The following is a 21770-nucleotide window of genomic DNA, read 5'->3' on the forward strand; positions in this document are numbered from 1 at the left end:
TCTCACAGTTCGTGGGTTTAAGCCCGCGTCAGGCTCTATGCTGACAAATCAGAGCCTGGAGCCTGTTTCGGATTCTGTGTCTCCCTCTCTCTCTGCCCCTCCCCTGTTCACGCTCTGTCTCTGTCTCAAGAATAAATAAACATTAAAAAAAAATTACAAAAAAAAAGAAGTAGAATTCAGTGATTCATCAGTTACATATAACACCCAGTGCTCAGGACAAGTGTTCTCCTTAGTACCCATCACACATTTAGCCCAACTTTCACCCACCTCCTTCCATCAACCCTCAGTTTGTTCTCTATTGTGAAGAGTCTCTTATGGTTTTTCCCCCTCTCTCTCCTTCCCCCCTTCCCATATGTTCATCTGTTTTGTTTCTTAAATTCCACATGTGAGTGAAATCATATGGTATTTGTATTTCTCTGCCTGACTTATTTCACTTAGTGTAATACTCTATGGTTCCATCCACATCGTTGCAAATGGCAAAATTTCATTTTTTTAAAAATTTTTTAACATTTATTTATTTTTGAGAGAGAGCGAGCGAGCGAAAGAGCGAGCATGAGCGGGGAAAGGGCAGAGAGAGAGAGAGAGAGAAAGAGAGGGAGACACAAAATCTGAAGCAGGCTCCAAGTTCTGAGCTATCAGCACAGAGCCAGATGAGGGGCTTGAACTCATGAACTGAGCCAAAGTTGGATGCTTAGCCGGCTGAGCCACCCAGGCACCCAAGATTTCATTCTTTTTGATGGTTGAGTAATATTCCATTCCAATCTACATTCCATTCCAATCTATATTCCATATATTTATATGTATAATCTATATTCCATATATAATCTATATTCCATATATTATATATATTCCATATATTATATATATATATATTTATATATATATATATATATATGTTCCATTCCAATATATATTCCATACATTATATATAGTCCATTCATCAGTCAATGGACATTAGGGCCCTTTCCATAGTTTGGCTATTGTTGATAGTGCTGCTTCAAAGCTCTTAAGATAATAAATTTGTATTGTTTTCAACCACCAAGTTTGTGACAATTTGCTTCAGCAGCAATGGAGACTAATACAATTGTCATTTTGGATTGTGTAGGAAACTTCTGTTAAAGTTTAGTTCTCATTGATCATCAACTGTCATGCAGTGACATTATGATTTAGAGAATGGTTTATTTTTTTCAGGGGAAGAGCTAGCATTTTCATTACATGCTTTGGAAGTATGAAAACTTGTTTAATTCAGTTTTTGGAGAGTTTCACATTTTTCTGGAATGAGAGAGAAGTATATTTGTAACATAACTCCACTCTGATTTGACCTGGAAGGGTTCTTGCTATCCAAAAGTCTTTAACTGTATGCTTTTTTGGTATATTTCCATTAACGAAAATCATGTGTTATGGCCTGAGCACGTCCCCCCCAAATCTGTCCATGTGTTGAAATCTTAACCCCCAATGTGACATATTTAAGGGGTGGGGTGTTTGGCAGGTTCAGGTCGTGAGGGTGGAGCCCTGATGAATGGGATTTGTACCTTTATAGGAGGAGAGAGGAGATCTTGCCCTAGCTTTGTCTCTGCATAAGGCTACAATGAGAAGCTGGCCATCTGCAGACCAGGACCCAGGTTCTCACCAGCCAGCAGGGTTGCCAAGGCCCTGATTGTTCTTCTAGCTTCCAGAACTGTGAGAAATAAATTTCTTTGTTGTTGTTGTTGTTTATTTATTTTTGAGAGAGAGAGAGCGAGAGAGCGAGCACAAGTGGGGGAAGGTCAGAGAGAGAAGGGGCAGAGGATCCAAAGCGGGCTCTGCTGTGACAGCAGTGACCCCAACATGGGGCTTGAACCCACAAACCATGAGATCATGACCTGAGCTGAAGATGAACACTTAACTGACTGAGCCACCCAGGCACGCTGAGAAATAAATTTCTGTTGTTTAAGCCAGTCTACAGTAATTTGTTATTGCAGGCCAAAAGGACTGAGACATCAGCTATCACCCATACGTCCCAGAGTGGACATAAAGTGGGACTTCATTTCACTGATCATGAATTACTTCTCTGAAATTAGCTAAGTTTCACTAGCTTTGATCCCCACCCCCCCGCCACAGTTAGTGTCAGTAATAATATATCAATGTATGCATATGATAGCTACCTTTAAAGGACATATGAAAATTAATCATTATTGTCATACTCTAACCAATATTATAGAATAGTGTTATGATTAACAGTTTGACTTTACGTGGACTGCTAGGCTATAAGGCATGGGGCACTGTGACCCCATCAGACACTTTGGTGAGCATTGGGAAAATACATCCCCTCTGACTGGAAACATTCCTGAGGGTGCAGGCCATGACAAGCCAAGGGAGCATGGGCTAGACTTGAAGAGTTACCTCTTGGACAGGATGTAATCTGCACAGCCACCTGTAGAAACCCTGGGAAGGAGACTTAGAAGTCTATCATTCAGAAAGGCAGTTATGGTGCAGTGAAAAACGGTGGCCTTGATGTTACATAGTTGGAGGTTGAGACTTTTCTCCGTTATTTACTAATAGTGTGGCCTGAGCAAGTGACTTCAGTTCTTCGAACCTAAAATCGCTCATCCGTAAAATAAAAACAATGATATTTATTTTGAATAATTGTGGTCAGAATGAGGGAGACAGCGTGGAAAGTCCCTGGCCTACAGTAGATGATGGTCATTATCATGCAGTGTAACTTCCTCATTTTGTAATCAAGGAAATGGAGACCTTGAAAGGGCTGGGCCTCACCTAAGGCAAATTACCACCTTTCCCCCCCTTGGACCTTCTGTTAGCAGCAGGGAACCACTCAAGTGCGAAGTGTGGTTGGGGGAAATACGAGCCAATGAATCACCTTAGTTACTTCACAAGAGGGAATGAATGGAAAGGTGTCCCCAGGGCCTCATGGGACAGGATGCTGTGTTGACACCAGGTGGGGCTCCTAGACTGCACGTGGGTGACTGCAGGAGAGCCTGGCTGTTGACAGGTGACAGCTTGGACAGCAGATGGCGGACTTGGTTGTCACTCAAGGTCTGCAGCCAGTAGGATCCAAGATGAGGGCAAGTCTTCCAGGGAGTGACCAGGCTCTGGCCAGTTGACAGAACATTTCAAAAATTACTCTTGCCTGAGACAGCCCTGGGATGACTAGCAGGTAAGCAGCAGCCGGGGGACAGGACTCCAAAGAGCCCAGCCAGTGTACCACCACCAACCAGGAGGACAGGGGATACTTCCAGGGAGTAAGTGTGTGCATGATCTGCTTTCCCATAACTCTAGAATCATCTTCTCTCCCATAACCCTAGTACCACCTGCAAGAGAGAAGTTACCTGAAGAACTAGCCATTTTATCCCAGAAAGCTTCACATTACCTGAATGATGGTATAAATGATAAGGTTGGGTTAAATTTAAACTGGACTGGGCATTTATTATTATTTTCTCCTTACTCAGGAAAAGAGAAGATTAACTATAGTCAAAGTAAAGGGGCTATATTTTCTCTATACGTTTGAGTGATCATGTGAGCAAACCGTGTGACCCAGATAATCCTTCCCATTCTTTCCTCCATCAAAACTGGCTAAATTCCATACAGCAATCTCTTTGGCAATAACCCTGAGAGATGCCTTTCAGACCGAACCTGATTATCTCTGGTAACATTATGGCTGCTACATGATGGGTCACGGTTTGAAGCTTTTAAGGTGTTACAGATGCTTTTGAAACCCAAAAAGCTCTGGACCCTGTCACCGGGAAAATTCACAAACACCTGCATTTTGGCTCCTTGGAACACATCCAACTTGGTCAAGAGTACCATCTTAATAAGGGAATTCCACTACTAGAGGCAAAATTCAATTTCCTCTGCCCCTGTGTGGCAGTCTGCACATACCTGAGCAGTGATCAGGTTGAGGGCTGTGGCCGGGCTACCGATGTTATAAGCGGTCTCCGTGTGAATCACCCCCAGGCGCTCAGAGAATGAAATCTCTGGGGGGCAGACAGGGATGTTTGTCTGTTCTCTGCCCCACTCCCAACCCCTAGATCAGTTTCAATACTCACTGAATGAATAAATGTACCAAGAGTCTCACATATTTATCGTAAAATAAATTGTTGCCACTCTTGTGTGATTTTTTTTCTCAACTGTCTGCAGGACTTTATGATAAACTTGAGAGGACATTGACATTTCCACTTGTTTTCAAGACAGCACTGCGGTCTGTCACTATCTTTTGGATCCCTCTCCCATCACGCTGTTAGCTATCCCTTCCAGCCATGTGCCATCTGCATATTTGATGAGCCATGTCAGTCTGTTAAACAGTACTGCGGCCCTGTGTGGGATGGGGAGAGAGGGCTGGAAGGGGCGGAGGGGCCCAGCAGGGAATCACAAGCAATTAGAACAGAAAAGATGCCATGGAAACCTCCTGAAGCTCAGCATGTAAGCAAAGGTAGAGCAGGTCCAAATCGGGTGTCATGTTAGATGGAACTAATTTAGGGGATTAGATGACTTTTACTTGGCATGAAGACAGCAGATCTGAGAAAGGATTCACCCCAGCCGGCACTGTGGGAAGATGAACAGATGAGCTTTGTACCTGTATGAGGAAGGGTTGTCCAGACGAATAGGACCAGTTGGATGTGTGTGTGTGTGTGTGTGTGTGTGCACGCAGAGACAGACAGGCAGAGAGAAAGATAATTGTTTTAGAATTGGCTCACATGATTGTGGACACTGGCAAGTCCAAAATCTGCAGGGTGGGCTGGCAGGCTGGAGGCCCCAGGGAAGAGTTGCAGCAGCAAGCTGCTGACAGAATTCCCAATCCCTTGAGGGAGATCAGTCTTTCCTAAAGCTTTCAACTGATTGGATGAGGCCCACCCCCATGATGGAGGGCAACCTCTTCTACTCAAAGTCTACTGATGGAAATGTTAATCTCATTCAAAAAATACCTTCACAAAAACATCTAGAATAGCATTTGACCAAATATCTGGGTATGGTGGCCTAGCCAAGTTGGCACATGTGATTAACCACCACAGGACCACTTAAGGGAAACCCAACACAAAGCAGCAGGGTTGATCTAACTGGTGAGTTAGAACAACATTCTGATACCATTGCATATTCACATGCTTCCAAGCCCTCTTTGTAATTTCATACCTTGTGCCTCCCCCTCGTTACTGACTCATCCTGAAATGCCCTTCTCCAGACCTGCTTCCTTCACCACTGGAAAAAGTCTACTCATCTTTCGAAGTTCAGATCAAATGTCAACTCTGTGATACTTTCTTTAATACCACATCGCATCTGGAAGAGTTAATCCCTTCCTCAGTCTTTTATGCATTTTCCGTCACAGTGTTTATCACATTGCATTCCAACTGCTTGAACCTCAAACAACAGATTAGCAAAGTGGGTTACAAGTATAAACTTTGGTTGCAGACTTCTTCAACTGAATTCTTGACGTCAGCAAGTTACTCAATGTCTGTGTACTTCAGTTTCTTCATCTATGAAATGGAAATAAAGTAGTACCAATGATCTGAATTTGTAGTGAGGACCTAATATATGTAGAACTCTTAGGACAGTGTCCAGTGTGTAGTAACTGCTAAAAAAAGGTAAGTTACTTTCATTCTGAGTGTTATTGTTGCCATCTGATTCCTGTGTCCTGTGGAAAGTTTAGATGTTTCTGGCGGACAGACAGGGATATTACCATATGCCTGTTTATATCCCCCGTAACATTGTGTGGAATAGAGGGGTCTGCAGGCATTTAGTGGAATGTTCAGTACCTTGTGTTTGTAGAGTGCTCTGATTGTAGATACATATATTGATTCACAGGTTGGCAACATTACTGCCCCTTTAAACCTCATTACAACCTTGTGAGGTCCTTACCACCCCCACTTTACAGAGGCGGAAACTGAGAAGCAGATATTAAGTGAGTCGTCTGTGTCCACACAGCTGGCAAGAAGCAGAGTCTCTAACTCCAAGGTCAGTGAGAGGGAAAGGCAGGGATGCCAGGGGTTGGGGAAACCTTTCTGTTCTGGTCCAGGCACCGTCCTTTCTCCTTCCATTTCCTTCTTCTTAGGAGCACAGGTGTTCCGGACTGCAAAGCCAGCACAAAAAATGAGGTCCCCGTTCACACTGCAGAACTGACTCAGGCTCGGGTGTGAGCAGGAGAGGGCGATCAGTACAGGATATCCTCAGCCGTGACCGTGGCCTCCTCGATTTTGGTCTTAATCTCGGGGAGCGGAATTTGACTGATCGCCACCACTACCAAATTTGCTGCATGGGCCGAGGCACTGGCCACACAGATCCAGAAGGACTCTTCGTACTGTTCTTCCACCACCACGAAGCGGAAGAGCTTCTCCTGGAAGTTGGCAATGCGCTCGGTCAGGTCGTGAAACTTCACGGAGGCCATGAAGCTGGCGATGGCCAAGGCCACGACTCCGCCTGAAAGCCAACACGTCACCCTCATACACCTGTGATGGTGGTATGTGAGGTGGCATTTCTGTGGCACAGGTGACAAGCTTGCTTTGGGCTGAAAAAATTCTTAGGATTTTGTTTTTTTCTTAAGTAAACTCTATGCCCCCAAGGTGGGGCTCGGACTCAACCCCAAGGTGAAGACCTGTAAACATGGGTGTAATAATTCTGCCTCCTAAGGAAGCTGTGGGGTTTAAATGAAAAGAGGCCTGTAAAATCCCAGGTGCCTCCTCTGCTGTCATTTAGAAGGGCCCCTCCCATTCTTGCCGCGGTAGCCCCACCTCCCCACCTCCTCCCACAATGCCCTCCCTTCCACCTTCCACCCCCACCTCTCTGTCTTCTCTTTTCTCCTCTTACCCCAACCTCTCTTTTTTGCTTTAAGTCCTCAGCCACTCATGCGTGCCACCAATTTGGCTCTTTACTGTTACAGAGATCCTTCAACTTTCAGTAAAGAGGACATTCGTGCCCATGAATGAAAGGTCATAGACCAGGGAAGCAAAGGCTGAGGCAGGCATTTTAATTCCTTCATGCCCCCACCCATCTACTTGGAATTCAAGTGCCACCACCTGGTGGTGGCAGCGCCTTGAATTTCTCTCCCTGGGGGCCTTCCTTACCTGCGAGGACGTTCCATAGGCAGATGCCCCCGGGGCCGTTGACTGCCCTGTATGGAACCTCGATCATGTTGAGAATGGCAAATCCCATGCTGACCAGAGCCAGGGCCAAGGCCAAGAAGAGGAGCAGCAGAATGGTCACGTGGAGGCCTGCATTGAGTTCCTTCACCAGGTGTGGGAAGACTGGGGAGAAAAGACACAGACAGAATTTCCATGTCAGAGCTCGGTTGGAGCTCATAAAGTCCAGGCTTGCTTACCACTGAGGCTGTAATAGAGGGGAGTGAGGGCCAGGCAACATGTACTGGGTTTTCAAAAAGCAGGAGAGTTCCAGAGACAATTCACGGAGCCCGATTGGCCACTTGTCAGTTGACTAACAGTCCTCTCTTCCTTGCACTGGATGCAGAATCAAAATGTGCCCCAGCTGGCGATTTAAGTGGCACTGCCCTCAAAGCCCCGGGATCGGGGTAAGCTGACGTACATAAGCCCCACACGGTGCCTCTTTAGCAAAGGTGGTTGGCGAGAGAGTCAGCCAAGGAGGGCCAATTGAAAAGCTTTAACCTGGGTCAGAGAGTTGCCTTCATTAAATCAGAGCGGTAGAAGAGATTTCAGGTACATCTGTGAAGAGTATAGAAGGGCGTCCCAGAGGGAAGCCTAGACCTGGCACCCAAAGATCTGGGTTCAAATGCCAGTTTTGCTCATTTGCCACAAGTATAAAATAGGATCCTCTAAGCCACTCCCCTACCCATCTTACCAGGTCATTGAGTGGATTGAGTAGAGTGCATAGGAATAATAATAGCACTTGATAAGCGCTAATAGGAAGCCAGGAGCATCATCTTGGATCCCGCAGCAAGGTGGGCATTTTTCCCATGTATGATGGACACTAATTCTCATATTGCACAGAATATATGCTGTGATGAATAATATTCTATCAGAATATTAATTTCCCATATTAATGTGGCAGGATAATTTAGTCAGATATTAATTTGTATCTGATTTCTCTCTATTGGCCACCACACAGTGGCTGTGGAGATGAAATGATACGATATGATAGATACTGACTGGGAAAGAGTGAGCTCTCAAAATGGCGGCTGTGGCTGTGGCTGTTATTACTGTTACTCTCTGACTTGGGGAAAGCCCTCAGAGCCTCAGTTTTCTCATCAGTCCAGTGGGGTAGCAAAAGCTGTGTATGAACTGAGGGTAATCAACGTTTACTGGACACAGTCATGTAAAGAGCTGAACCCTTTACATGGTTATCTCATTCAGTGCTTGTGACAAGGATATAAAGTGAATTTTATTAAACTTGTTTCCCCACATGCTTGAACCTTAGGTCCCTTCTTTTTGGGCAAGGTGACTCTGAATTCTATATAGGACTATAGACCTAGATACTATATGACATATGCAGTTTAGATCGCTGTTTTCAGTAGTTACACATGAAGAATGAAAAGTGACAGAAGTTAGAGTGCCTGGACATACCCCTTCCTCTGAAGCTACTGCAGGGTTTCTACTGAGCACCTGCTGGTTAAATTGGGGTCCACTTTGTGAGCTCGAACTCACTGGTTCATCATTTGATGTCATGACCTGCCCCTCCTTGTCCCCCCTTGGGAACCAGGACTCAAAGCTTTCCTGGTTCCACTCACCCACCCCCAGCCCCTTTCCCCTCTGGTCCTTTGCTGGCTCACCAGACTCCCTATGTTCACAAGAGGTTGGTGTCTCCCAAGCTTGAGAACTAGAATTGTCCTTCTCCCTTTAAAGTCCTTTCCACTGAGAAGTTTCTAGACACTGCACATTTACATCCTAGTTCCAATCTAACTTTCTTTCCAGTTCCGTATTTCCATTTGTAGTTATCTCCATGCGGTTATCTTGCCAACATCAGAAACTTTACCCAGAGCTTCTTTCCAAGGGATTTTTCTTGGCAAGGCTTCTCTTTAACCTTTGCTTCTCTCCCTTCTTAGTGTCCCTTAGGGTTTTTTTTCTTTCCTTTTCTTTTTTAACTTTCAGCCCTTCCTGAGAGAACACTTTGTGATCAGTGCAAAGTCTGTCCCTGACCAGCGGCAGGTGCAAGGCCAGCCCACACAGGAGGAGCCCGCCCCAGCTCCAGGGGAGTCACATTCAAGTGCTGGGAATGGAAGTTTTATACCCTCCCCTGGGACACCCCCACGGCAGCTGGGAACAAAACTTTCTTGAATATTGTCCTACTCAGAGGTGACATTAAAATGCCCTTTATGATCCTCACACAGTTCTGCTGTTTCAGAGATAAACCCTGGGGGCTGTCTCCTATCCACCTGGGAAGGAAGAGGAGGAGGAAAGGAGCATTTACTGAGTTCCTCCAGAGGGCAAACAGAATGTGCTCATCTGGTTGGGTAGCTTACGTTTCTGTGAGCTGGGATGGCAGGGGTTTACTTGGTGCTGCCGTGGAAGGGCTCAGTCTGTCTGTTCTCCTTGGGTCCCCTTCTCCCGCAAAGCTGGTCTCTGCTCTAGCTGCTTCTCCAGAAACAGTGTTTGTGCTTCAGGGATTCCTAAATTATGCCAGGCCCACCATCTGCCACCTCAAACCCTCTGTGACGGGTTGATTGTGCCCTTCCTGCCATCCCTTCCCCCAAAAGATGGGTTGAAGTCTTCAGCCCCAGAACTCCAGAATACGACCTTATTTGGAAATAGGGTCTCTCCAGAGCCAATCAAGAGGAGGTTGTTAAGATGGGCCCTAATCCAATGTGACTGGTGTCCTTATAAAAGGGGAAATTTGGACACAGAAACATGCAAAGGGAAGACCGTGTGAAGAGACACAGGGAGGATGCCGCAAGCCAAGGAATACCCGGGGCTACCAGGAGCTGGAAGAGGCAAGGAGGGGTCTGCCTATAGGGTTCAGAGGGAGCACGGCTCTGTTGACAAGCTGATTTCTGAGTTCCAGCCTCCAGAACCATGGGAATACATTTCTATTGTTTAAGTCACCCAGTTTGTGATAATACTTTGTTATGGCAGCTCTAGGGAACTAATACACCCACCATTTGTTGGGGTAACCACTCTGTCATTTCTAATGGGATCTGTCCACCCTGGCTCCTCCCACCCTTGAGAACTCCCCATTCTTCCACCACCTCCTCATTACCCTTTGCTGAATTCCAGGAGAACAGTAAAGACTGCTAGGGTGATGCCCTGCTTTGGTAAAGTTGCCAGTCACAAATTCCAGAAGGAGCAGCATATGGTGGAAAGTAGGAAGCTTTGGGGTCAGGCATACCTGGGTTGGGGTCAGCTCCAGCATTTGGGGCTCTGTGACCTTCAGCAAGTTGCTTAACCTCTGAGTCTTAGTTTCCTTCTAACTAGGAGGGTTGTGGAGGATTAGTGTAGCACAGGTCACAAGTTTGGTGTCTTGCACGTGAACATTAGTACAAATGAATTTAAAAGTACTTATTGTTATTCATTCAGCCAATGCTTTTGAGTGCCAGTGTTTTGAGGCATTCTTCTGGGAACTTGGGATCATGGATGAAAAAAACACAATCTTTGCCCTTGTGGTATTACATACCAAAGGGGTGGAGGCAGATAATAAATAATAAACATAATAGATAAATTATCTAGTAGATAAGAAAGCAGTTGCCATGGTCACATGACACATCCGATATATAATTATATATTTTTACTACATTCCCTAAGCAATCTCTTACTCATTAAAGTCTTTGGAACTGTGCTGCTTTTGATGGTCCCTCCCTAATTCAAGCTTTGGAACTTCTTTTGTGAGATTTGTTAATTTCAATTACCTACAACTATTAAAAAGTGTGCCATTTCTCCCTCAAAACGTGTGTGTGTGTGTGTGTGTGTGTGTGTGTGTGTGTGTGTGGTTTTGTAAGAATCTCAAACTTCAGAAAATTGCAAGAATGGTACAAGGGATTTTTTTTTCTCCTGAACCATTTAAAGGTAAATTGTCCCTGTATCCCTCAGCACTTTAGGGTCTATTTCATTCCAAAAGAGATTCTCTTACAGAACCACAGCACTAAAATCACTGAGTTCACTGGTACAGGCCTGCCATTTAATCCTGACGCCCCATTCAAATTCTACCAATTGTCTCACCAATTGATGTCTTTAACAGCAAACGGACCTAATTCAGAATCACCTGCTGTGTATAGTTGCCATGGTCTCCTTTTTTTTTTTTATGTTTATTTATTTTTGAGACAGAGAGAGACAGAGCATGAACGGGGGAGGGTCAGAGAGAGGGAGACACAGAATCCGAAACAGGCTCCAGGCTCTGAGCTGTCAGCACAGAGCCCGATGTGGGGCTTGAACTCACGGACCGCGAGATCATGACCTGAGCCGAAGTCGGCCGCTTAACCGACTGAGCCACCCAGACGCCCCTCCATGGTCTCCTTTTAACATGTCCTTTATTTTTATTTTTATTTTTTTGCTTTTTTATTATAAAATGTATCTTTAAAATTTTTACTGTTTATTTTTGAGAGAGAGACAGAGAGACAGAGTGGGAGCAGGGGAGGGGAAGACAGAGAGGGAGACACAGAATCTGAAGCAGGCTCCAGGCTCCAAGCTGTCAGCACAGAGCCCAAGATGGGGCTTGAACTCACGGACCCACGAGATCATGACCTGAGCCAAAGTTGGATGCTTAACTGAGCCACCCATGCGCCCCTATTCCTCTACGTGTATGTGTTTTCAGTTTTTTGTGTAATGTTTTTAATAAAGCTATTTTTACAATATCCCTGGTCCAATTCCATTGCTGGGTAAATAGAAATATTCCCAGAGATTTTTTTTCCTGGATATCCATAACAAATATGTATTTCCTTCATGTATATAAGTAATGCCAATTCATATTATTGTGTTTATCAATGGCTTCAGTTTTGTGTCTTCACTCATTTAATAAGATACTTACCCTGGGCAGGATTCTAAAAACTACAATGCTGAAATACTGAAATCAAATGAGTAAAATTCCTTATCTCCTTGCATTGCATTATATTAATTCTTGTTGTGTAGGACACTGTTCTTGTGAGCTATCTAATGGATTCTAAAGGCTTACAGAATATTGTCTTTTTTTGCTTTGTTTTCCAATTCCCAGAAGACCCTCCATAAGCTGGGCTTGGATTCCTGCTCTATTTACATCCAGAGCAGCTGTGACGTGAGACTGGCTGTCAGCGGAGGACTGTGCCTGCTCATGTTCACGGAGAGCCCCCAGTGCCTTGCGCCAGGTCTCCCCTCCAGTGAGTGCCCAACTTGGGCTTTCAACCCAATAGTCTGATGCCAGAGCCCAGGCACACAGACATTTGCCCGTTCTCAGATAAGGGAGCTTTTATATAAACAGAAGTGGGAACGTGCGTGCTGGGCTGAGAACACCCAGGTCATGCGGCAAGGGTCTGAAGTCTGGCTGTGCTATTTCCTGGCTGAGGGACCTCAGGCAAGTTATATAACCCCTCCAAGTCTCAGTGTAGTCCTCTGCAAAACGGGAACGTTAAGAATTCCTTCTTTATAAATGTGTTATAAGGCTTAGAAGAGAGAAGCCATGTAAAGCATTTAGCAGAATGGCTGACACACGTAAGTGCTCAATATGTTAATAGTTATTCCTAATAGAGGTCAGTTACAGAAGTATAGAAATCCCTATTTTTAATGTTTCTATAAGTCTCTGCAGAGAGAAAAAAGGTCTCTTCTTGGTGCTGAACAGGAACCCTTCGGTTACTGTGGAGTTTGTCATTATGCCTTAGGTTGAGGCAGAAGTCAAATTTCACAGTTAGACATAGGCACCCTTACAAAGTAAAACAAAGTAAGTGTTCTAAAGCAGCTTGCGTGCCCCCCAACATACTCACTCGTGAATTGGGACTGGCGGCCCCCGAGCCCGCACTGTCGTACTTTACATCCTCGGAAGAGCCCGTAGTAAATATCCCCAATGAACTTGATGAGCTCTGGATCCGTGGCATTGACCAGGTCCACTCCAGTCTGACAAAGAATTTTCCCACTCAGCCAGTGGGGCACTGCCAGGGCCACAATGATCAGGATAAAGGAGGAGAAGCTGAGTAAAGACGCCAGCCCATACCACGCCTTTTTGAACCATCCAGGCATTCTAGGGGATGCAGGTCAGCCCACAGGTGTCCAAGCAGTGGCGGGGGTCGCTGACATTTTCTGGACACTCTGCAATCCCCTGCTCCAACGTCAGCTCTTCCAAACACATCATTTCAGAATTTCAAGCGCATCTCCTGGTCCTCCCTCAGTGCCTGCCTCCACAGCCCATGTTTACTACAACCACATCCGGAAGTCTCTACAGACGTTGCCTTCACCGGACTCTCGAGTGTAGAGGAGTGTGTTACTGAAGGGAGTAACCCTATATCTCCCACTAGACTAATGTTTCAGCAGAAGGTTTAATTGTTCCCCAGTTCAGGTATTTAAATAACCCTGGTGCGGACCTCTTAACGGCCAGGAAATTATCAGCAGGCAAAACTAGGTAGGTCTGACTATAAAGAGACACTAACTATTCTCAAAAAATGCATACAGTAGAAGGAAAACAAACATGTAACGATTAGCACTTGAATACTGCCAACAACGCATGGTGTCGAATGTCCATCTCTTTGCTTCTCGCCTGGGCATTTCTTTCTCTAAAATGTCACTGCTGTCAGAATCTCCAGAACTGTTATTAATACCATGGTATGACCTCTGTTCTCAAGGCTTTCAACTGAAATGTGTATACAAGGCTTTATGATTCTTGGATTTATCACTGGGTGAATCTGCCATGGGTAAAACTGCAGGGGGAGTGTGTGTGTGTGGCTGCTGGGGAGCCTGGACCCCAACACTCACAGTCCTCTCCCCACCTCCACCCTTGTGGAGAAGCGTTTTCCTAATGTGTTAGCAAATGATCACCTTGCTGGGGGCTTTGTTTCTTCTAATACTAAAGATCTGTTTTTTTTTGTTTTTTCCTTTAATCTGTACCCACTAGTAATGAAATATTCCCTACTTTCTATCTTATTCTGTGGCTTTTCAGTTTTGATTTTTGTTATGCCCAGAATTCGTGATCCCCAAAGACCACCAGGGAGCCGAGTCCGATGCAAAAGCAAAAGAGCCTTTATTCGAGCTAGCTCGAGCTCAATCCCCTACCTGCACCGACGGCAGTGGTGAGAGAGCGAGTTTCAAAAGGACAAAGGTTTTATTGGGGCCTAGGGGCAGTTGGTGAGGTAATGGCTATGGCCTCAGCCGATTGGCTGGGGAAGGGTCTGAGTCCTGTTAGGCAGGTGAGGGGGGGCGGTTACTCAAGGGGAGGAGGTGTGGTCAAGGTGAAGGACACAGAACAAGATGGAGTCGGCTGGCGTAGGCCCACCCTTTCATTCCCCCCTTGTCATGTAGCTTACGGACCCAATCATGGGACCGGCTGCATTTATGGTGACAAGGGGAACAGAGTTTGGAGGTTTACGCAAAGTTCTGGGAACCAAGTGTCCCTGGGGTGGCTCTGGGACGTCTGATTAAGTATTGTCCCCGAGCTGGTGTCTATGATCTGCCAGGTGATGTTTTGGGGGGCGTGGGGACTCCCGGCAGCATGAGCAATGACATGCAGAGTTAACAGAGTTACCAATATTAGGTGGGTGAGCTTGAGCGGGTTGTGTTGGTCCTGATTGACGGCTCATCGCGTGACAAAGTCCTTCCGGATCGAGGAGGGGTCCGCTGGCCGAACGTGGGTGTGATGGACCCAGGTCGCGATGCCGTCTACCTTGAGAGCGGTGGGGGTTGTCAACACCACGATCTAGGGTCCCTTCCAGCGCGGCTCGAGGGTCTCTCAGTGGTGCCTCTTGATGTAGACCCAGTCTCCCGGCCTGTACTGATGAGGTGTTGGGATCGGGCCAGCCTCGTAGATGGCACGGAGGCGCGGCCAAATGTCCTCGTGCGCCCTCTGGAGCCCTCTCAAGGAAAGAAAAAGTTCTTGATCTTTAAACTCAGCAAGAAGTTCAGCCAGAAGGTTGGGAATAACAGGGGGTGGCCTGCCAAACATGATCTCGTAGGGAGTAAAACCCAGAGCGTAAGGAGTGTTTCTAACCCGGTAAAGGGCGTACGGTAGGAGAGTCACCCAGTCCCTGCCAGTCTCCATGGTTAATTTGGTAAGGGTCTCTTTTAGGGTTCTATTCATTCTTTCTACCTGTCCTGAGCTCTGGGGCCTATAAGCACAATGTAATTTCCAGTTTGCCCCCACCGCCTTGGCTACTGCCTGTGTTACCTGCGAGATAAAAGCTGGTCCGTTGTCTGATCCTACCATGGCAGGAAAACCATACCTGGGTAAGATGTCTTCTAGTAGCTTCTTAGCCACCGTCTGAGCCATTTCATACTTGGTTGGGTATGCCTCCACCCAGCCAGAGAAGGTGTCTGTAAATACTAAAAGATATTTATAACCATACTTTCCTGGTTTGACTTCAGTGAAGTCGACTTCCCATTGGGCTCCCGGTCTAGTGCCTCTGAGCCTGGTTCCTTTTTTATTTGATGTGGCTCTCGCGTTGGTGAGTTGGCAGGTCTTGCAGGCAGATACAACTTGCTCTATTTTGGTGTCCCGTTGGTGAATCTTGATTCTGTCATGTCGGATTAAGTCTTTTAATTTTCGGGCCCTCATGTGAGTAGACCAATGCATGTGCTCTAATATTGAGACTCCGAGCCGGTCTGGCAGCACGAGCTCCTTGTTAGGTGTATACCACCATCCCTTTATCTCCTGGGCCATGGGGAGTTTCTTGATCCGCTGTAACTCCTCCTGGGAGTATTTGGGCTGGTCTGGTAAAACTGGGTCTCCCAAGTCCGGTAGTTGTTAAGCCATTTTCTAGCTCCCAACATTGGCGCCTTGGTAAGGGCGACGAGCCGGGCTGATGTTCCGGAGGGTAGAGCCTCCGCCCATACGGTGTCCGTTTCGGTGACCACCGCTGCACCCGCATACCTGTGTCCGTCTCGCACAAAGCTGCTGCCATCAGTGAACCAAGTAGCCTCGGCATCGGGGAGGGGCCGGTCGGTCAGGTCCGTCCGGAATCCATGTACTTGTTCCAGGATTCCCGCACAATCATGTAGCGGGGCACCTAGGTCAGGTTTGGGCAGCAGGGTTGCAGGATTGTGGGCTGCACTGGGGTGGAACCGCACTCGTGGAGGGTTGAGTAGGAGGCTCTGGTAATGAGTCATACGTGTGTTGCTCATCCATATATCAGGAGGTTGTTTCAGGACCCCTTCAAAGGCATGTGGGGTCATGATCCAGATCTCCTGTCCTAGGGTCAGTTTGTCTGGCATCTGATAACCGCCGCTGTCCGCCCTCTAGGATATATCCCAGGTAACTTACCCTCTCCCTGCATATCTGAGCCTTCTTCGTGGATGCCCGGTACCCTAAGGCCCTCAGGGTAGACAGCAGGTCCTGTGTCCCTCGCTCACAGTCTTTGGCCGTGTTGGCAGCAATCAGGATGTCATCTACGTACTGTAGGAGGGTGAGGCCAGGGTGCTCCCTTCTGTACTCACCCAGGTCCTCGTGTAGTGCCTCGTTGAAGATGGTGGGCGAATTTTTGAATCCCTGAGGTAGCCGTGTCCAGGTGAGTTGCCCACTGTAGCCCTCCTCCGGATCATGCCACTCGAAGGCAAACAAGGGTTGGCTCTGGGGTGCCAGCGGCAGACTGAAGAAGGCGTCCTTTAAATCTAGTACAGTATACCAGACCCTGGAGGGTGCCAAGGAGCTCAAGAGAGTATATCGGTTGGGAACAGTTGGGTGTATGTCCGTGACCCTCTTATTTACTTCCCGGAGGTCTTGTACTGGTCGGTAGTCATTTGTGTGAGGCTTTTTGACCGGCAGTAGGGGGGTGTTCCAGGGAGACTGGCAAGGAACTAGTATCCCTAGGCTTCGTAGTCTCCGGATGTGTGGCTGGATCCCCTTCCGGGCCTCCTGAGACATGGGGTATTGTTTGATCCTTACCGGACTCTCTCCTGGCTTGAGCTCTACCAGGACCGGGGTCCTGTGAGCGGCTAGTCCTATCCCCCCGTCTCTGCCCAAACCGAGGGGAATTCTTGTAGCCATCTGTCTATATTATCCTCTCTCGGGAGCGCCTCCTGGTGGAGGAGGTATTCATCCTCCAGTTTCATGGTCAGGACCTGGATGGGTGGCCCTTGCCATCGGTGACCTGAGGCCCCCTTGTCTGAAAGTTATCTGAGCTCCAATCTTGGTAAGTCCCGTCCTAACAGCGGGTAGGGGCATTCTGGTATTACCATAAAGGAGTGGGATACCCGTCCCGTCCCCAAATCTACTGTTCTTCGGGTAGTCCATGAATACTGGCTCATACCAGTTGCCCCTTGTACCCAGGACTTCTTGCTGGCTAGTTTTCCTTGTGGGGTGCGGAGGACCGAATGTTGTGCTCTGGTGTCGACAAGGAAGTCAATAGGGGTCCCCTCCACTTTAAGAGTTACCCTGGGTTCGGGGAGAGGGTCCGAACCCCGACTCCCCTAATCACTTAATTCATCTAGCTCTAGGACTTTTTTTTACTCCATCAGTCTTGCTTCCCTTCCCGCCGGCCCTTTTTGGACAATCTTGGGCCCAATGCCCTATCTCCTTGCAGTATGCGCACTGATCCTTCTGCAGCCTCTGCTTCCCCCCCTTGGTGGTTCCTTTACCTTTTCTTGCATCGTCTGCCAGCTGCCCGAGACGGCGGTCTCGTTCCTCGGGGAAGTCAGCAGTGGTAGCTAGTAGTATTCTGGCCAGGTCTCGAGTCTGCTTACTGCTGGCAGCTGCCATGGCGCGAGCCTGCTTGTCCTCAGGAGGCTCCCGGTTATTATATACCTTTTCGGCTACCACCAGTAAGTCCTGCAGACTTTTTTCTCCTAGTCTATCTATTTTCTGTAATTTTCTCCTAATGTCTTTGGCCGATTGGTTTACAAAGGCCATGATAACAGCTGCCTTGCTTTCCGGAGCCTCTGGATCCATGGGGGAATAGGTACGGAATGCCTCCATGATCCGTTCTAAAAAGGCAGCCGGACATTCATCTTTTCCCTGTTGTACATTTCCTACCTTGGCCAAATTTGTTGGCTTTCTAGCAGCCATTCGGAGACCCCCCCATTAGAGTCTGGCGGTAGACCCGGAGCCTCTCCTTACCTTCTGCCGTGTTGAAATCCCACTGGGGCCGAGTTAAGGGGAAGGAGGCATCTATCTGAGCCTGGTTGGTGGTGGGATTCCCGTCTGCACCCGGAACTAGTTTTCGGGCCCCACTGAGGATTCTTTCTCTTTCTTCAGTCGTGAACAGGACCTGCAAAAGCTGCTGGCAATCGTCCCACGTGGGCTGATGGGTAAAAAGAACAGAGTCTAATAAATCAATAAGCCCTGCCGGTTTCTCGGAAAACTTAGGATTCTGAGCTTTCCAATTGTAGAGGTCACTAGGGGCGAAAGGCCAATAGTGATGGGGCTGGTTCCCCTCCGCGTCTGGGGGTCCGGTGGCTCGCAGGGGCAGAATAGTGGAGTGGGCGGCGGAGGCGGATTGCTCCCTCTGAGCCCTTTGTCTGGTAAAGGGCGGGCTTGCCCCTGGAGCGTTTCCGCCTCCCGCTCTCGGAACAGCGTCTGCCTCCCCCGGAGGGGGAGGATGGTGTTCTTCTGGCATCCTAGAGGGGTTATACGGGGGAGGAAAAATTAATTCTTCTTCAGTACCCCCCTGTAGGACAGGGTAGAGGGGTGCTGAAGGCTGGGTAATACTTTTCCTCTTCTCTGTCCCCTGCAAAGCAAGAATGGGTTTTGGCTCTGGAGGGAGTGGGTCTAGGAAGCGCTTAAGCCAAGAGGGTGGGTAGGGGGTAGTCTGAGTCTGTCCCATAACGTCCGTCCAGTAAGTCCTCAGAACAAAACAGAGAAACACAGAAACAGACAAACAGAGGGCCCTTAGAAAGTCTTCCAACTCCATGGAAGCAAAACTGAAAGCTAGCTTAGACCTTTGAGGGGATTCCACGTCCCTCCAGAAGGGAGGATCGGAACGTCTTCCGAAACTCCCGGCCCGTGGTCCTCCAGTGCGTCCACTTAGGCCGTGTTGGGCACTACCAGAATTCCAGAAATGAGCTCACACAGAAAAGACAGAACAAACAGACATTAACCGTGGCCAGTCAGGCTCTCCGGGTCGGGAGGTGTGGTCAAGGTGAAGGACACAGAACAAGATGGAGTCGGCCGGCGTAGGCCCGCCCTTTCAATTTTTAGTCTATTACTGAATGTCAACTTTATGTCACATGAGATTGGCAACAGCAACTATCAATAGTTTTGGGTAGTCAAATTCGACAGAAGTGGCACAAACGTTTTTTTTATTTGGTCACAGAAGTCTGGAGGGGGGTTCAGGAGTTTGCATTGTTAACCAACAGGAGTTCTGAAAACCTCAGCTGGAGAGCAGCGGAAGGGCCAGAAGGACATGGGAATGGAAACGTCAGTTTCCTTCCCTATGCCCTGTAAGTAGGGTTCACTTCTGTGGTTTCTCCACAATGAAAATGAAGAAGAGTGTCTCTGAAGCTTGTGTAGAGCTCTCTCTGCATACAAAGGGCTTTTATCATATGCTTGTTATCCCTTGATGGTAGTAACCCTTCGTGGTAGTCAAAGGATGTACTATTCTAATGATTTCTCTCATGAGAAAACTGGATGTCAGGACTGGGGCTGGAGTTCAGGTCTTTGAAATACAACCGTTCATCATCATAATCTTGAAATAGCAGATGCTTTTCTGGTAGCAAATCCATATGAAAGGCTGATTAATAAATGACACATTATAATAATAAAATATAATATATAATAATATAATATAATATGGCACATTAATAACCAACGTTACTTATTCTTATTGTAATGGTAAGCATGCTTTGGACCTGTGTAACACGTTTGCATTGTATTTCAGCCTCAGATGATGGACCTTTGTCAACTTTTGGGTTTTTAGGGATTAAGGAATTATTTTTAGAAAAATTATTTTAGAAAAATACAGGAAACAAACGATTCCTAGCAAGCTCTTGCCCTGCTGAATGGAAGTGTGGTTAAGTAAGTAGAACTCTACTGAAGACCTGGGTTCAAATTCTTATTCTTCTGGGCAAGTGCTTGAGATTCTCATGGCTTGGTTTTCTAATCTGTCATGGGATTGTTGTACAAAGCAAAATGAAATAGTACATGCACATCGTGGCATATAGAGAGGACACCAAATAAATGATGTTAACCTCCTCATCCAGTCTTCCAGCAATTCTGTTCCCGGTAATGAAGCTTCTCTTAATAAACTGCATTGTGGACTGTATCCTGTTGATGAGGTTTTTTGGGGTGACAGTGGGGTTTGTGGGGTCCAGAGCCAATGACCAAGAAAGAATTCTTGAAGACATCTTTGGTGCAAAAAGGTGATTTTATTAAAGCATGGGGACAGGACCCATGGGCAGGAAGAGCTGCCCTGGGACCATGAGGAGAGATTGGTTATATACTATGGAGTTGGGGGAGGTAAAGTCCCGGGGAAGTTTCCAGTGAGATTTTCATATGCTAAAAAAGACTCCCAGGATAGTGGCCTAGCTATTGTCACGCTAAGGTTGTTTTAGCATTAAGCAAATCATTAGCATTAAGACAGTGGGAAGTTCCTGGAGAAAAGTTTTACTCTGCAGGCCTCATGTATTTGTCAACTGGCTGCAGGTTTATAAGGAAATTTAGTTCTATCTGTCATTTCCTTCTGCCTTTGTTTCCCAAATCACTATGCGGGGGTGATGGAGACTTAGGTCCTGCAGGACTATGATCTCTTTCAGTTAACCATTTGTTTTTCTCCTTTCCTTTGTTCTTGGGTAGCCAGGAGTGCCCGAGGAATATCACACATCCCATCTAGGAGTTGGGGGGGGGGGGCTGTGTGAGTGGCCTGTCAGCTTGCCCCTTATGTTCCTTCATCACTGTTCCCCAAATGAAAGTATTTCTGTGTGCCTTATCTGGCAAAGTATATTGAGCAAATATCTGTGAGTCTGCTGTGTACAATACACTGTGTATGGGTGGAGGGTGACACAAAGATGTACAACGTGTATCCTGCTGTCAAGAAGGTTACAATAGTGTTAGGGCACTAGTTCTCAACAAAGGGTGATTTTGCCCCTTTAAGGCCCCCGCCTTGGCCCCTCCAGCCAACTTAGTAGTCTTTAAAGTCTTAGCAAGCACCTTTAACCTGAGTGACTGGTTAACTAAACTTTTCTCTGTATATCTACAGATCATGCTGAAAGGGCGGGCCTACGCCGGCCGACTCCATCTTGTTCTGTGTCCTTCACCTTGACCACACCTCCTCCCCTTGAGTAACCCCCCCCTCACCTGCCTAACAGGACTCGGACCCTTCCCCAGGACCCTTCCCCAGCCAATTGGCTGAGGCCATAGCCATTACCTCACCAACTGCCGCTAGGCCCCAATAAAACCTTTGTCCTTTTGAAACTTGCTCTCTTTCCCTGGTATCTCACCACTGCGCTGGTGCAGGTAGAGGATTGAGCTCGAGCTAGCTCGAATAAAGGCTCTTTGCTTTTGCATCGGACTCGGCTCCCTAGTGGTCTTTGGGGATCACGAATTCTGGGCATAAGAATGCATTGTTTCCTAGGAAGAACCAAAGCCTCTCGCACAACCTTTCTCCTGGGGCACCAACAAATACCAACCTCCAAGAGATAACAGAGATAATGTCTGCACACAATCAAGAAGTGTTACAGACCACTGTGCTCCCCTTTTACTGAGTAACTGACCTAAAGTTCCTCAAAAATCTTTGCGTCAGACAAAAACCCAGGAGTTGGTTTTTGGACAGGAGTCTACTTTCTCCC

At 47.1% G+C, this 21770-nt stretch overlaps 1 protein-coding gene across 1 annotated transcript; it reads right to left on the reverse strand.

Moving 5' to 3' along the window:
* Positions 1–3245: 3245 nt before the first annotated feature.
* On the reverse strand, positions 3246–13302 carry CLRN2 (clarin 2). The gene is made up of 3 exons (XM_019453898.2): positions 12836–13302; positions 7050–7229; positions 3246–6405 (listed from the first exon to the last, which is right to left on the reverse strand). The coding sequence occupies exons 1-3, from the start codon at positions 13086–13088 to the stop codon at positions 6140–6142; spliced, it is 699 nt and encodes a 232-aa protein (XP_019309443.1). The 5' UTR covers positions 13089–13302; the 3' UTR covers positions 3246–6139.
* Between the last annotated feature and the right edge of the window lie 8468 nt (positions 13303–21770).

Source organism: Panthera pardus, unplaced genomic scaffold, assembly GCF_024362965.1.
Source record: "Panthera pardus isolate Hobbes unplaced genomic scaffold, ASM2436296v1 HiC_scaffold_13, whole genome shotgun sequence".
In the NCBI taxonomy this organism is placed as follows: Eukaryota; Metazoa; Chordata; class Mammalia; order Carnivora; family Felidae; genus Panthera; species Panthera pardus.

What these genes read in the sequence shown, in the direction of transcription:
- CLRN2 (XM_019453898.2), bottom strand. Translation starts at nt 13,088, where the DNA reads ATGCCTGGATGGTTCAAAAAGGCGTGGTATGGGCTGGCGTCTTTACTC. An exon ending in CCGCCAGTCCCAATTCACGA is followed by an intron (nt 7,230 to 12,835) that starts GTGAGTATGTTG and finishes TTTTCTCCCCAG; the next exon opens with TCTTCCCACACCTGGTGAAG. An exon ending in CCTATGGAACGTCCTCGCAG is followed by an intron (nt 6,406 to 7,049) that starts GTAAGGAAGGCC and finishes GTTGGCTTTCAG; the next exon opens with GCGGAGTCGTGGCCTTGGCC.